The 16,125-nt window shown below is 42.1% G+C and overlaps 1 protein-coding gene across 1 annotated transcript in view; it reads left to right on the forward strand.

Moving 5' to 3' along the window:
- Positions 1-4,546, forward strand: part of AP3D1 (adaptor related protein complex 3 subunit delta 1) — a 137,613-nt gene extending 133,067 nt beyond the window's left edge. The window contains exons 31-32 of the mRNA XM_074204650.1: positions 1,909-1,988; positions 2,149-4,546. Of these exons, the coding sequence (XP_074060751.1) occupies positions 1,909-1,988; positions 2,149-2,244 (176 nt within the window). The 3' untranslated portion in view covers positions 2,245-4,546. The remainder of the gene's footprint in view (positions 1-1,908; positions 1,989-2,148) is intronic.
- The last annotated feature ends 11,579 nt before the right edge of the window (positions 4,547-16,125 follow it).

Genomic DNA, 16,125 nt, shown 5'->3' on the forward strand with positions numbered 1-16,125 from the left:
ATGTTGTAAACTTATCTTTGTATGTAATTGGAAAAAATAAAATAACATTCAAAAGTAACAAATATATATCATCTCTATCATCACATTAGTTCAAAATATTAGCATCATATTAGATTCTTTCTATAACTCCTATCTATAATATCCACTCAATCATCAAGTCCCATTCTATTTTTTTTTTTTTTTTTTTTTAAGGCAATGGGGTTAGGAGTGACTTGCCTGGGTCACATAGCTAGGCAATTATAAATGTATGTCTGAGGCCACATTTGAACTTAGGTCCTCCTGACTCCAGGGCTGGTCCTCTATCCATTGTACCACCTAGCTGCCCCACTAAGTCCCATTCTTTTCCCATTGTTTCTACCATCTAGATACTGGATCAGTATAGTCACTTCTTCATTCATCTTCCCACTTAGCCTAGGTTCCTTTTTGCTTTCTGGTTCTGATTCCTTGCCTGTAATTCAGCTTTCATCACATCAGTGCCTCTTTCCTAAACTTTCTGTGGTTCTACACAGTCCACCTAACTTAGTCTTGTCTCTATACTCTGGCCCCTTCATATCTTCCTTAAATGGACTCCCAGGATCTCCCTATTCAGCCTCCTATGCCTCAGCCGAGAAAGATGTTCTGTTTACCACCCTCTCCCCGCACACTGTGGGCTTTTTATGCTCCCTGCCTTTGTCTGCAGAACATCCTGATATAGAGGAAAGAACACTGGTTTTGAAATCAAAAAAGCTCATTGCATGTGAAAATTACAGAAAAGCTTTGTTACCTTGGACAAGTCCTTTCCCCCCTCTTTTTTATAAAATGAAAGGATTGAATTAAATGATTGCAGTATCTTTTCCTCATGCTCTTAGGACTCCCAATGCCATACTCCCTCCCTCTGCTCCCAGTTTCTGCCTACTAAAATCCTCCTCAATTTTCAAGGGTCATTTTAGATCACCCCCACATCAGAATACCATACTCCACCTTATCCTTTTTAGTCTATGTGTCTTCCAGCCACTACTAGATTGAAGGCAGGGGCTTATGTCTTAGCCATTTGAGTACCACTAGAGTTTCGGGCTTGTACCTAGCAGTCATTATGTAAGTGTTTGAATGAATGAATGAAGGAGGAGAAACAGTGCTTCTAAAGGTGGCAGGTCACTGGGACAAAGCCTCTCTGCAAGGCTTGAAGACTGAAGCATCACCATCCATTCCCCAGCATTCCCTGTGATACAGATAAACTGATCTCCTTCAGAGCTTGGAGAATGAGATATTTTTTCTCATTAATAATGTATGTATATAAAAAACCCACCATTTTTGGCTCAAGGAGACTGCCATCTTTGCCTCTAGGGGTGAGGATTGTGTTTTCAGTTTCTCATTCTTGGTGTATTGAAATACTCCAGATATCCATCCATCATTAAGTGAGGGTAACCTTATGTTTGAGCTGAAGATTTTTCATTACAAGTAAAAGTAATAATAGCATTTACATAATGCTTTAAGGTTTTCAAAACACTTTACAAATATGCTTTCATTTGATTCTCACAACAATTCTCAACAATCCTGAGGTAAGTATAATGTATTGTGACCCCATTTCACAGAAGAACAAACTGAAGCAGACAGATGAAGTGACTTAACCCAAGGTCACATGATAGTAATTATCTGGTAGCAGATTTGAATTCATTTCTTCCTGACTCCAGGTTGAATACTCTATCCACTGTGACACCTTGAAAAATGTGAAAATTTCTCTTTGCTCATTGAATCCAGAAGCTGCTTTACTTTATGACCTGACTTGTAGCACTCCTGGCATCTCCTTCCATCTTCCCTGAGCCTTGGCAGTTGTCAGGGACATCAACCCTAGAAAGACTTCTCTGTCTAGGAGTGTAGAGTGTTGCTGAATGAAGTTGACCATGATGGGGGTTATTTCATGTGTTGCAGTTGTGGAGCGAGTCGATTCCTGCGCCTCCATGTACAGCCGTTCTATCCAAGGACACCACGTCTGCCTGCTGGTGAAGAAGGTGAGATTCCCCATCCTGAGAGTCTAGAACTGCAACAGAGGAGCAACCAGAGCCCAGCCTCTAGCGGCAGAGCAGCTGTTCTCTTCTGAACTCTGGCCCCAACCCAGGACCCCCACTACTTAGAGGGGCAGTGGCTCACAACTTTTCTTTTCCTTTGCAGGGAGAGAATTCTGTATCTGTGGATGGGAAATGCAGTGACCCCACTCTACTCAGCAATTTGTTAGATGAGATGAAAGAAACCTTGGCAAAGTGTTGAATGACCCCTGATGCCGCCCTGCAGAAGACGCACCAAGGACAGCTTCCAAGTGTTCCATTTCTTCCTTATCCGCATGTTCTAGACTGGGCATGTGCTCTTAATTTAATGTCACAGTCACCTGCAGTATAGACATCCCCAGGCTGTAGGTTACATTGGTTTCTTTAATTTTAAAATTTTTTCACTTTGAACCTTTTTACCAACTGTAGCAATAACCCTTTCCAGCCTTGAAACTTTCTGAAGTCCAAGAACTGCCCAGTGTCTCTGTATCCAGCTGTTTCCCATAGTCTAGGTATATTCCTTCTTCCTCCTAATTTTGGGTGCTAGAACCCCTGAATAGCCACAGATGGACCCCCTGGCAGTAGCTGTGTCTGTCACTTCTTAAGAAGGTAACTTAAGACAAGTCTGCAGAACTTCCCTTCAGGAGAGTGAGGAAGAGCTTGTATGTGACTGGCCGGTATGTGGTCTGGAGCCTCCCTGAACCCTTTGCTGTACACATACTGGATTTTGATTTTTGAGTAATTGGAGAATGGGTTGAGAAGTGTGGCAGGGAGTGGAGGAGGAGGGAAGGGGAAATACAGTTTTCAACTGATTTGGACTTCTACTTTGGAGCAAAGCCTAGGGGCTGAAAAGAGTTAAATTCCGTTTTTCCCCCTCCCTTGTTCATCACAAAATCTGCACAATGATATATCCCCTTCTAGTGATTTTTTACTGATATACTCCTATAAAATCCACCAAAATCTCACACCATTGAAAAGAGAGAATGTAGCAAAGGAACTGGAAGTCCAAAGGGATGTGTGGGGGTGGGGGTGGGAGTGTGTCTTATGTCTGAGTGTGGATGTCTTTGTGTCCTTGGCAGGAAAAACTTTTAAACTTCAAGTCTCATCCCCCCCACCTTTGAAGTTTTCACTTGTCCCCAAACCCAGTGTATAAAAGATGTAGTGGTGGATCATTTCCCCTTGTTCCTCACCAATCTTGTCACAGTGCTGATTTTTCCATCAGAGTGGCTGGTAGGAAGAGCCCAACAGGCTCCTGGAAATCTCAGCTGTTGCTGAGAGCTGCCTAGGGAGAAAGGATGGTGGTGGTTCTGCTGGTGACAATGGGAAGTAATCAAAGAGAATCATTGATGGCAAAAAGGGATTTGATTGTTCTTGCTCTTGATGATGTCCCCATCAAACTCTGTTCAGTCTTGTTTCAGGGGAGGGTGTGGAGTTTTGAGGTTCTATGCCAATTTTAGAAGTGTATTTTAAAGCCCCTTCCTCTCATCTCATTCCTGGAACTGTGGTTTTTCAACCTGGTGCAACTGCAGCTGTCAGAAGGGTGTCCAGAAAGAAAGGGACAAACTCAGGTTGTTTGCACTTAAATGTTCTTGGTAATACTTGAAATGCCATTCCATAGGCTTAAGTATTACCAGCCACCCTCCAGGTGGAAATTGTGAGACCAGTAGGTCCATGTAGTAACTTCCCCAAGTCGGTGTGTATGTGTGCTAGGAAGGAAGCCCAGGCCCTCTTCATTGGCCTCAGTGTGTACACAATGAGGGAAGCCCTGGGCTTCTTTGCAATAAGCTCCTGGTGTGAAATGGCGTGTCTGCAAGGAGCCCTTCCTTAGCAGCATCAATGAAATGGGTGTTGGGATCTAAAAAGCATTATTTGTTACCTGATTGCACTTGTCTACACCAGGAATTGGTGGGCAGCAGCTCAGTTGGCTGGTAACGTTTGGGATAACCAGCTTGTGCTAAAGACTGAGCATATTGAATGAAAACTGTCGTCAAAGATAATGGTCCTTAATAAATGGAAATTCACATTTTCTTTTTTCATGGATAAAACTGTCACTTTAGCATGTAGAGTATTCTCTATTTCAGAATCCTGTGCGGTGATTCTAGAATTTTGAGACTGTATGATGTGTTATATTAAAGAATTTATTTGCTATCAACATTCCCTTACAAAGAAAAGAGAAACATACCACAAGCTGCTGTAATGATTTTGTGTCAAGATGATCCAATAAAATTTCAAAACAGAAGTTTAAACTCGATGTGTCCTCTCTGGATTTCCCATACCAACATTTTAAACTCCTCCCGAAGGATTGCAGAACCACCTAATTTTAGAATTGGAAGGAACCTTAGCAGTCTCTGGTTCAGCCTATGGCAAGCCAAAAGAATTTCCCCTATAATCAATCAGACAGGTGCTCATGGGACCCCTGTTCACTGACCTCTAAGAAGGGGGTACCCACAGTGGTCAAGAGTTAGCCCTTGTAGACAACCACCCCTGCCCCTCCCATTCTCCTAATCTTCCATGCAAACTTCTTTACCCTGGGAACCCTGAAAGAGTTTTCTTTTTAAATTTATTTTTTTTATTCTCATTTTGTACAAATTTTTTTTTTACAATCACCCAGCCGTGTGACATGCAAGCCACCCGATCCCCACTGCCCTGCAAAAACCAAAAAAGAAAGAAAGAAAAAAAAGACCCAAAATAAAATAAAAAAGTAATAATAGTAGGGGTGGCTGGGTGGCAGACAGAGCATTGGCCCTTGAGCCAGGAGCACCTGGGTCCAAATCCGGCCCCAGACACCCAAAGATCACCTTGCTATGTGGCCCCAGGCAGGCCATCCAGCCCTACTTGCCCTGCACCCTCCCCCAAATAATCATAACAAAAAATGTGCTTGAGTCTTTGTTCCAACACCAACAACTCTGTCATGGGTGGATCTCATTCTTTTTAAATCCATCACAAAAGTTATTTCCATATTTTTCCAACTCCCTCCTTTCTTATTTCTCCACTACCATGTACTCTATTTTCTCTCTCCTTTCACTATGACTCTGCTGTAGGGTAGCTGAGTGGCACAGCAGACAGATCCCTGGTCCCGGGGCCAAGAAGCCCTGAGCCTCCATGCCACCCGTTAGGCCCAGAATCCACCTGGCCCTGTGGTCCTGGATAGGCCTTCCATTCCCAGCCCCTTGCAAGAAGTAAGAAAGAAAATGTGTTATATCTGGTCACTCTCCCCCCATGGTCCATCCTCTCCTTTATTCACATCCCCACCCCTTCCCCCTGCTCCCCCCTCCTTCTTACTCCAGATACCTATACCCCATTGAGTATATTTGCTGTTTCCTCTCCTAGCCATCTCTGATGAGAGCAAAGTTTCCCTCATTCCCCCTTGCCTCCCCCCTTCCATATCATTGCAATAGCTCATTGTAATAAAAAAAAATCTTATGTGAAATATCTTGGACTATTCCCCCTCTCCTTTTTCTTTCTCCCATTCCATTTCCCTTTTTTTCTATTGACTCCATTTTTACACCATATTTTATCTTCGAATTCAGCTTTCTCCTGTGCTTCAACTATAAAAGCTGTCTCTACCTGCTCTATTAACTGAGAAGGTTCATATGAGTATTATCAGTATCATTTTTCTATACATGCAGTTCATCAAGTCCCTCATATTTTCCCCCTCTCCTCCACTCTCCATGCTTCACCTGAGTCCTGTATCTGAAGATCAAACCTTCTGTTCAGCTCTGGCTATTCCAAAAGGAACATTTGAAATTCCCCTGGTTCATTGAAAGTCCATCTTTTTCCCTGGAAGAGGACATTCAGCCTTGCTGGGTAGTTCATTCTTGGCTGCATCCTAAGCTCTCTTGCCTTCCGGTATATTGTATTCCAAGCCCTACAAGCTTCCAATGTAGTTGCTGCTAAGTCCTGTGTGATCCTGACTGCAGCTCCATGACATTTGAACTGTGTCCTTCTGGCTGCTTGTAATATTTTCTCTTTGACTTGGGAGTTCTGGAACTTGGCTATAATATTCCTGGGGGTTGGTTTTTTGGGATCTCTTTCTCGGGAGGATCGGTGGATTCTCTCCATTTCTATTTTGCCCTCTGCTTCTAGAATACCAGGGCAATTTTCCTGTAGTAATTCTTTGAAAATGTCAAGGCTCTTTTCCTGATCATGACTTTCAGGTATTCCAATAATTTTTAAATTATCTTTCCTAAGTCTGTTTTCCATATCAGTTGTTTTTTCAATGAGATATTTCACATTTTCTTTTAATTTTTCATTTTTTTGGTTTTGAAGTATTGATTCCTGATTCCTGTTAAATTCATCAATCTCCCTGAATTCTATTCTTTGTCTGAAGGATTTGTTCTCCTCAGAGAGTTTTCTTATCTCTTTTTCCATCTGGCCAATTTTGCTTTTTAAAGCATTCTTCTCAATAACTTTTGGAACTGTTCTGTCCATTTGACCTAAGCTGGTTTTTAGCATGCTATTTTCTTCAGCATTTTTTTGGATTTCCTTGACTAAGCTGCTGACTTCATTTTCATGTTTTTCCTGCATCTCTCTCCTTTCTTTTCCCAGTTTTTCTTCCAACTCCCTCATTTGATTTTCAAAGTCTTTTTTGAGCTCTATCATAGCCTGAGCCCAATTTCTGTTTTTCTTAGAGTCTTTAGATGCAGGAGCTTGTGCTTCCTCATCTTCAGACTGAGTATTTTGATCCTTCTTGGGCTCATTTGCAAAATATTTCTCAATAGTCTTCTTTTTGTTTCTCTGCTTGCTCATTTTCCCAGCCTGGGCCTGGTTTGGGGTGTTTCTTGAGCTTTTAGGACACTCCCACAAGGGTCTCAGTGTGTGAGGTTCTGTCCTCCCTCCTGGTCTGTGAATGGCCATAAGTGCCCCCCTCTGCCAAGGGGCTGATGTGGGGGGGGGGCTGCTGTTCTATGGGGGGGCCTAGACTGGGGTCAGGATCTGAATGTGGTCAGAGCCCCAGAGTCCTGTTTCAGGGGCAGAGGACAGAGCTAGGCAGTCTCTCTTCACTCCCCTCCCTCAGCTGAATGGGCTCATGCCCTGGGGGCTCCTGCTTACCGGCTCAGCCTGCTTCTGTTTCCTGGATCAGGGCTGGGGAAAGAAGATGCTGCTTGCTGTGTGCCCTGAGGGCTGGGCTCCACGTGCTTGCTCTAGCAGAGGTCCCCTGCTGTTCCCCCACTTTGTGCCCGGTGCTCCTCAGGGTGCAGCTCAGGAGACTCCCCCGCTGTTGTGAGCTGAGGCTCCCAGCGCCCTGGGGCTGCCTCCGGGAGGCTGAGGTTCTTTGGCTCTGGTGGGCCGCCCCTCCGACCCCGGGGAGCAGAGCCTTTCTGCTCTTTTCCAGGTTACCTTGAGTGGGAGAACTGCCTCACTGGGACCCTTTGTGGGTTCTGTCTCTCGAAAGTTTAGTTAGAGTCCTTAGCTGATGAATTTTATCAGAGAGCTCCTAAGACTCAATCCTTTCTTGTCGCCATCTTGGCTCCGCCCCCCCCCCCAAGAGTTTTCAAAGGAGGAGACCTGGGCCCTAAGATTATAACTTACTTGAAAGAGACCTTAGAGACAATTTAGACCAATGTCTTTATTTTACAGAAGGGGAAATTGATGTCCACAAAGATTTGTGATTTACCTAAGTTCACACAGGTAGAAAGTAATGGATGTGAGTTTGAAACCAGTTCTATTTCTCAGTACTGCATTCTCCTCTGTTCACCACACAGCTTCCCCATTGTAACTCTCCAGTAGTCAGGCAACTCTAGACAAATCACTGGACCCTTCTAGGCCTTAGTTTCCTTAGCTTTCTGTCTTCTAATGGGATACTGACTTCTCCTACTTATATCACGGAAATTATTGTACATGTTGGTGCTTTGGCCACACACACACACACACATCATACAGTGGGAGGGAGAAGGCAGAGAAGAAAGGCGATTCAGTTAGGTCCATTAAGACTTCATATCTGAGGTGTCAAGGCAAATGTCTCAGCTCTTTCCCCATCTTCAAGTTCTCCCTCTCATCTTTACATGCATCTTCCTCCTTTGCTCTGAGTTCAGAGAGTAAGATGGCCTTTCTTCTTGCCATGGAGAGTGAATCCCTCTGATTTCATCCTGTCCAGGACTTCACATCTTCTGTCATTCCCTAGCCCTCAGGTCTTCAGTCTTCACTTCAAAACATCCCCAACCTGACTTCTTACCATTCAGATACACTTCCTTGCATGGGACCTTCCATTTTCTGACCCAGACCATGCCAAGAAGGTTTTCCCACCTCATCTAGACCTTCTGGTGTCCCTTAAGTCTGCTCAAATTTTATCTTCTAAGGGTTTTTTTTTTCCAGTTCCTTCCCTCTGAAATTGCCTCCTATTTAACACTGAACATGGTGTTTGCATGCCATCTCATATCCCAGTAGAATACAAGCTTCTTGAGAATAGCAGTTATGTTTGCCTTTCCTTGTGTCCCTAACACTTAGCTCTTAATGTTTCTCAACTGACTAGGTCCTCCCTGGCCCCTGCCATTTCTTCAAAATATAGCTAGAACTCTAGAAGGCATAGCTTATATTCACTGTCTGCATTACACACCATACACACATACTCACATAATGTGCATGTGAACTCAGCCCCTTAACAATCTATTGACCCCACCATTATTTGAAACAACTTTCTGTCTCTCAACCAAGAATCAACTGCTAAATCCAATGGCCTTTTCCTGGTACCCATCTTCACTTTTTTACTATTTTTTGTTACTGCTAAAACATCTACTTCCAGGTACTCTCTTCTCCCTTGAGTTCTTTGATTCATTAACATATTTAATTTAGACAAAGGACATTTTTAGGAAACACCCAAGCAAAAGTTTCACAGGCTTTCACATAAGGAAAGAAGGCAGGTTGGTATAGTGGACAGAGCTGGCTCTACCACACTGTGGGACCAAAGTGGCTCCTTATCCCTCCAGATTCAAATAAAAAATTATCCCAAGACCTTCAGAAACCAGCCCCCTCCTTTCCACAAAGACCTTTCCAGCCTTTTCCCACATTTCTCCCCCATGTTTTTGTGAGCTTTAGTGACACTGACCTTTATGTTCCTCACACAAACCCTCCATTTCCAGATTCCGGGCATTTTATGTCCCTCATCTTCTCTTTTCTTCTTTTCAAGACCCAGCTTTCCTTTACTAGATTATTTACTAGATTATTCTCTCTCCCAACCCCCTAGCTTAGGTCTCTGCTAAGACTCCATCCTAAATCCTCCTTTTTCTCTATTCTTCCTTGGAAATCCTGACTGTTCAATTATCATCTCTATGACAATGATTTCTGAGTCTATCTCTCCCACCCCCGGTTTCTCTTGAACTGTATTGCCATATCTCCCAACTGTATGTCAGATATATTCATTTGTATCATTGTCACCTCAAATTCAATATGTTCAAAATGGATCTCATCATCTCTAGCTGGGCCTTGCTCTGAAATTCCTATTTCTGATCTAGTGTATAGTGGGAATGTCATCTGTTTTTATGCAGGTTGAGCTGAATCTCCTTCAAGGAGGCAGAGATTCCACCTCTGATATTACTTCTGTGACCTTGGACAAGTCACAACCGCTCAGCCTCAGTTTCTTCAACTGTAAAGGGAGAATATTGGACTAGAAAGCCTCTGAGCTACCTGTCCATGAGTCCATCCTTGGGATGTACTTAGCCTAGTAGGTTAGCGTCAGAATTTTTGGCATAAAAACCCCAGTCTATGAGGCTTCTTTTCTTCTGAGTTACTTTTCTAGCCTAAGATTGTGGATCAATGTGAATGTGGAACAGAAGAGTACCATTTAATTTGAATTAGCATTCTTTTTCTAATCCATTATTATTAGTAAGGTTATTTTTACTTCCTTTTAGAAGTGACTCATTTTCATGAGCACTCTAATCCCAAACCTGTCACCCTGGTTCCCAACCTTGGTGTCATCTGACACCTCTCTCATTCACCTCAACCCCCATATAGAAAACTTGATAAAGTTGTCAAATCATGTGGATTCTCCCTCCATCACATACCATGTATCCATTCCTTCCCTCCTCAGTACTTTCACATGCATATCTGTGTCTACACATGTGACATAACTATAAATATGTATATATATATATATATATATATATATATATATATATATAAAGATCTAAGAAAGGAGGAAGCACTGACAGCTAACATGGTCAGTAAAATCTTCCTGTGCATCACTGAGCCTTGAAGGATGCCAGGAATTGAGAGAAGCCAAGTTGAAGTGGTGATGGATATGGGGCATTAGACAACTTATTCAAAGACAAGGAGAGAGGAGATGGAGAACTGTGTTCAGAGAAGAGCAAGCAGACCAGCTGCTATCTTCAGGAAACATCCCTTATCTTATGTATATGGAAACTGAGGCACATCAAAAGGGAATGACTTATTCATGGTCAAAAAGACTGTAAGGAGCAGACTTCGAATCAAACCAACTTCTCTGATTCTGATCTCTACTACATCAAAGCTGCTTCCCCTGACTTCAGATCCATTTTGAAGTCCTTCCATATCACCAGAACCTGCATTGTCATGAAAATAAATAATGTCAAATACACTGTCTGAGAAGATCCTCACTGATGCCTCACTGAGGAGGTGCTGCAAAAAGGCAAGAAGTTCTGGAACCATGCCCATGGAGCAATAAAACTGAACATGCCCTTCAACCTAACAACCCCGGTATTGACCTATAGCCAAAAAAATTCAAAATAAAAAGAAAAGTCTCACTTGTTAAAAAATATAGCAGCTCTTTTCAAAATGGCAAAGAATTGGAAATTGAAGGAATGCCCATCAATTGGGGAACAGATGGACAAGTTATGGTATGTGAATGTTATGAAGTACTATTGCTCTGTGAGTGATTGGGCTTTAGAGAAGCATGGGAAGAATTACATGAACTGATGCTAAACAAAAAAAAACTATGGAGTTTGAATATACACTATGTTCACTCTTTAAAAACTTCTATGTTTTTCTTTCCTATCTCATGATTTTCTTTCTTTCCCCTTAATCCTAATTCCTCTTACACAAAATGACTAATATGTAAATCTGTTAAACACAAATGTACATGTACAACTTTTACCAGACTGTTCACCACCTTGGGGAAGGGAGGGAGGGTAGTAGAAAAATGAGTAACTTAGAAATTTGCAAATGGATAAATATTGAAAAACTTCTATAGCATGTATTTGGAAAAATAAAATACCAATAAAAAAACAGTATGAAGGACTACAATGACAGTGGTCTCCTGGAGAAAGTTGGAGGCATAAGAATCCAGAAGAAAATTGTTTGGACTTCCAAGGAGACTAATCACCTATGCTAAGAGGTCCTATGGGGAAATTTTAATTTAAAAATTTAATTTAAAATTTAATTTAAAAATTTAAAATTTTTCCTTGTCTTTGGTGCGATGAGTAGAATACCAGGACTGGAGTCAAGAAGACTCATCTTCATGAATTTAAATCTGATCTCAGACACTCACAAACTGTGTCACCCTGGGCAAGTCACTTCCCCTTGTGTGTTTGTCCCAGTTTCCTCATCTGTAAAATGGAGAAGTGCCATTGCAAACCACTCCAGTATCTCTGCTAAGAAAACCCCAAATGGGATTACAGAGTCATACATGACTGAAGTGACTAAAAAAATGTGGAGAAGTGCACAGAGATTTTTGTCTGAACCCCAGTTGGATAGCTCTCCCACTCTGAAGGAATCCTAGAAGAGTTTTCACCTGAAAGTGGAGTGACTTCTAGTTGCCCCCTCAGTCCTTAATCCCCGTATGGACAGTTCCAAGTGTTCAGAGACTTGTAGGGACCTTCTAAGATTAATAAAACAACAAAACTTGATTTTCTTTACCTTTTTCTTTCTTGCCTTTGACTTAGGGAAGGCTATTTGGACACCAAGACAGTCCCTTTATGAGTGCTAGGCAAGAAACAGTCTTTGGAAAGCTTTGTAAAATAGTCTTCATTTGGGTTAAAAGATGTAATGGGGGAGGTGGAGCCAAGTCACATGTGTGGACACAGATATGCACGTGAAAGTGTTGAGGAGGAAAGGAATGGATACAAGTGGAGGGATAATCCACATGATTTGGCAACTTTAACAAGTTTTCTATATGGGGGTGAAGTGAATGAGAGATGTAATGGGAGGAGGTGGAGTGGCTGGAAGGACAACAAAGCTCTTTCAAATAGACCTAGAGGGGCAGCTAGGTGGCACAGTGGCTAGAGACCAGCCCTGGAGTCAGGGGGACCTGAGTTCAAATTCGACCTCAGCCACTTAATATTTATTACCTAGCTGTGTGACCTTGGGCAGATCACTTAACCCCATTGCCTTGCAAAAACCATAAGAAAAGAAGAAAAGAAAAAAAAAAGACAACTAGACCTAGAAAGTACACTGAATATATATGGCAATAGGTAAAATATCCCCACACTCCCCCAAAAAAGAAGTAACAATGAGTGATTTTTTTCTGAGCCCAGGTCACCATAGGGAGAGGTCCCAAGTCCTTACTGGAACATCACAATAGGAAAAGGGGACAACTTTGTCACACCCATCCTCTGTTTCAGGTCACAGACCCAGAGTGAACTTGGAAGTGGACTTGTACCTAGGGGGTAACATTCCATAGTAATTCCAGGAGCAATTGTGAATCCTGGATGGTATACTGAGGAAGAAAAATTCAGAAGCAAGCAGCAGCAGGACCAAGAGGCCAGAAACAGAATACAGTCTTAGTTCCAGCTTTTAGCCCAGTCTGAATTCCTACTGCAAAGGAATAACCAGACCAAAGAGGAACCTGCAGTTCTATCACTCTGGGCTAGCATAGCTTTCCTGTTGGCCAATAATAGAGGAATCAAGCAGCAGTCTACTACTGCTCAGACCCAAACTGTGATTAATTGGATCCCTATTTTATTCCATTAAGAATCAGTTTGGATAGGGGAGGCTAGGTGGTGCAGTGGATAAAGCACCGGCCCTGGAGTCAGGAGCACCTGGGTTCAAATCCAGTCTCAGACACTTAAATAATTACCTAGCCATGTGGCCTTGGGCAAGCCACTTAACTCCATTTGCCTTGCAAAAACCTTTTAAAAAAAAAGGATCAATTTGGGTGGAGCCAAGATGGCAACATTGAAGGCAGGATTTCCCAGAAACTCCTTTCCCCCAAAATTCCAAAAGCCATCAAATTATGACTAGCCAAAATTTAGAGGAGCAGAAGCCACAAAAAGACTGAGTGATACAATTTCCCAGTCCAAGATAACTTAGAAGTTTCACAGGAAAGGCATGTTTCACCAGGACTGGGGGTTAGAAAACAGCCATGGCCACAGTGCAGAGCAGCCCAAGGATCACTGGGAACAGCTTTAAAGGGTGGTGAGAGAACTCTGCTGCACCAGAATGATTGTGGAGTGAGGAGTACTAGCCTCAGAACAACCCTGCAGTAAGAACTTGCAGCGGGAATCAGGGAAGCCAGCCTGCACATCCAGAGCGCAGTCCACAGATGGTAAGGGGATCAGAGGAGACTGCAGAAGTCTCTCTGCTCTCCCTGGGCAGACCTCTTAGATCCAGGTTGCAGTTCGGGCTTCCATACTAAGATAGCTGAGCAGGGACCATCCTCATAACTCTAGGGCAGAGGGGAGTACCTGTGGTCATGTACATATCAAAGCCTAGGCAAGAGAGCATAAGACCTTGGAGGAATAAAGGTCCCAGTGTGGTGTCCCCCCCCCCCCCCCCAAAAAAAAAAAACCCAAAGCCTTGAAAGTGTGGCAAATTAGTCTTAGGCTGAGGAAATGAGCAAACAAAAGAAAAGAAATTTTTGATCATAGAAAATTTCTTTGGTCCCATGGAAGACTCAGAAGATGACAAACTGAATCTTCTGTATCCAAAGCCTCTAAGAGAAATAAAAAATGGGCTCAGGCAATAGAAAAGACTTTGAAAAGCAATTAAGGGAGATAGAGGAAAAACTGGGAGGAGAAATGAGAGTGATGCAGATAAATCATGAAAACCAAATCAGCAGCTTGGTGAAAGAAATACAGAAAAGACTGAAGAAAATAACACGTTAAAAACCAGGTTAGGGTAGATGGAAAAAGCAAAACAAAAGGCAAATGAGGAGAACAATGCCTTAAAAAAGAAGAATTGGCCAACTGGAAAAGGAGATAAAAAAAGTTCTCTGAAGAAAATAATTCCTTCAAATACAGAATGGAACTAAAGGAAGCTGATGACTTTGCGAGAAATCAGGAAGAAATAAAACTCTCCCCCAAAAGCCAAAAATTAGAAGAAAATGTGAAACATCTAATTGGAAAAACAACTGACCTTGAAAACAGAGCCAGGAGAAATAATTTTAAAATTACTGGGCTATCTGAAAGTCATGACCAGGAAAAGAGCCTAGACTTTGTTTTTCAAGAAATAATACAGCAAAATTGCCCTGAGATCCTAGAAGCAGAGGGCAAAATAGAAATTGAAGGAATTCACAGGCTTTTGAAGGAGATCCCAAAAGAAAAACTCCCAGGAATATTATAGCCAAATTCCAAAACTCCCAAGTGAAAGAAAAAATACTTAAAGCTGCCGGAAACAAACAATTCAACTACCATGGCTCTATAGTCAGGATTATACAGGATCTAGTAGCATCTACACTGAGGGCTTGTAGAGCTTGGAATATGATATTCCAGAAGGCAAAAGATCTTGGTTTACAACTGAGAATCAACTACCCAGAAAAACTGAACATCCTCTTTTAGGGGAAAAGATGGACTTTCAATGAAACAGGGGATTTTCAAACTTTCCTACAGAAACAACCAGAGCTGAACAGAAAGTTTGATCTTCAAGTACAGGACTCTAGTAACCATAGAGGGGGTGGAAGAGAAGGACTAACTATGAGGAACTTGATGTTGAACTGTTTGTATTCCTGAATGGGAAGAAGATACTGATAACTCATATGAACTTTCTCATTTATAAGAGCTTTTAGAAGGAGCATAAATAGACAAGGCATAGGAAGGAGCAGAATATAATGGTAAAATATAGTAAAAAGATGGAGTGAATGGTGATAAAGGAAAGTACTAGGAGGAAGAGAATGGAGAGGAAGAAGGGGCTAAGATATTTCACATAAGAGTCAAGAAAAAGGTTTTTCAATGGAGTGGAATGGGGGAAGGCAAGTGGGAGTGAGCCTTCATTCTCATCAGAAATGGCTCAGAGAGGAAATAACATGCACACTTTATTTTTTAGTTTTTTGCAAGGCAATAGGGTTAAGTGGCTTGCCCAAGGCCACACAGCTAAGTAATTATTAAGTGTCTGAGGCCGGATTTGAACTCAGGTACTCCTGACTCCAGGGTCGGTGCTTTATCCACTGCACCACCTAGCTGCCCCAACACACACATTTAATAGGGTATAGAAATCTATCTTCCCTAGAGAAAAATGAGAGGAAAGGGATGGGATAAGGGGGAATGGGGGTAAGTAGATGATAGAAGAAAGGGAAGATTGAGGCAGAGGGTACTCAGATACAACACACTTCTGAACAGGGACAGGATGAAAGGAGAGAGAAGATGGAATAGATGAAAGTGGGGAAGAATAGAGTGTAGGGAAATGCAGCTAGTAATAGCAAACTGTGGGGAAAAATAGTGAAGCAAATTCTCTGGTGGACTTAGATAAAGAAGGCAACTCACCCCAGAGACAGCCATTGAAATCTGAACACAGACTGAAGCACATTTTTTTTCTCTCTCACTATTCTTGAGGTTGCTCATCTTCTTGGGGGGAAGAGGGATTTGTGTTTACTCTTATAACAAAATTATTGTAATAATATAAAATAAATAAGCCAAAAAAACTAAAAAAAGAATCAATTTGATATAATTCCATCAGGAAATCTTCTGTATATTGGGGTCTTGAACTGTGAATTGTAAATTCTAAGTTCCCTTGCTTAATCATAGGAACTAAACTAGAGGACCTCCACCCTTGTTTTGCCTTGTTATGGTGACCAAACCCAGCATGGTAAGAGTTACTCAATTACAGAGATAGTCCTCCTACTATTTTTGTTGTTCCTCTATCTCTTGTCATCCCTCTATTACCCAACATGTGGAGATGACCATAATGAGCACTTGACCACCAAGCGATCCTGATTGTCCACCTACAACCTGACTTTATCCCATAGGTGTGTTTATTAGGA

The sequence above is a fragment of the Macrotis lagotis genome, chromosome X, assembly GCF_037893015.1.
Source record: "Macrotis lagotis isolate mMagLag1 chromosome X, bilby.v1.9.chrom.fasta, whole genome shotgun sequence".
NCBI lineage: Eukaryota > Metazoa > Chordata > Mammalia > Peramelemorphia > Peramelidae > Macrotis > Macrotis lagotis.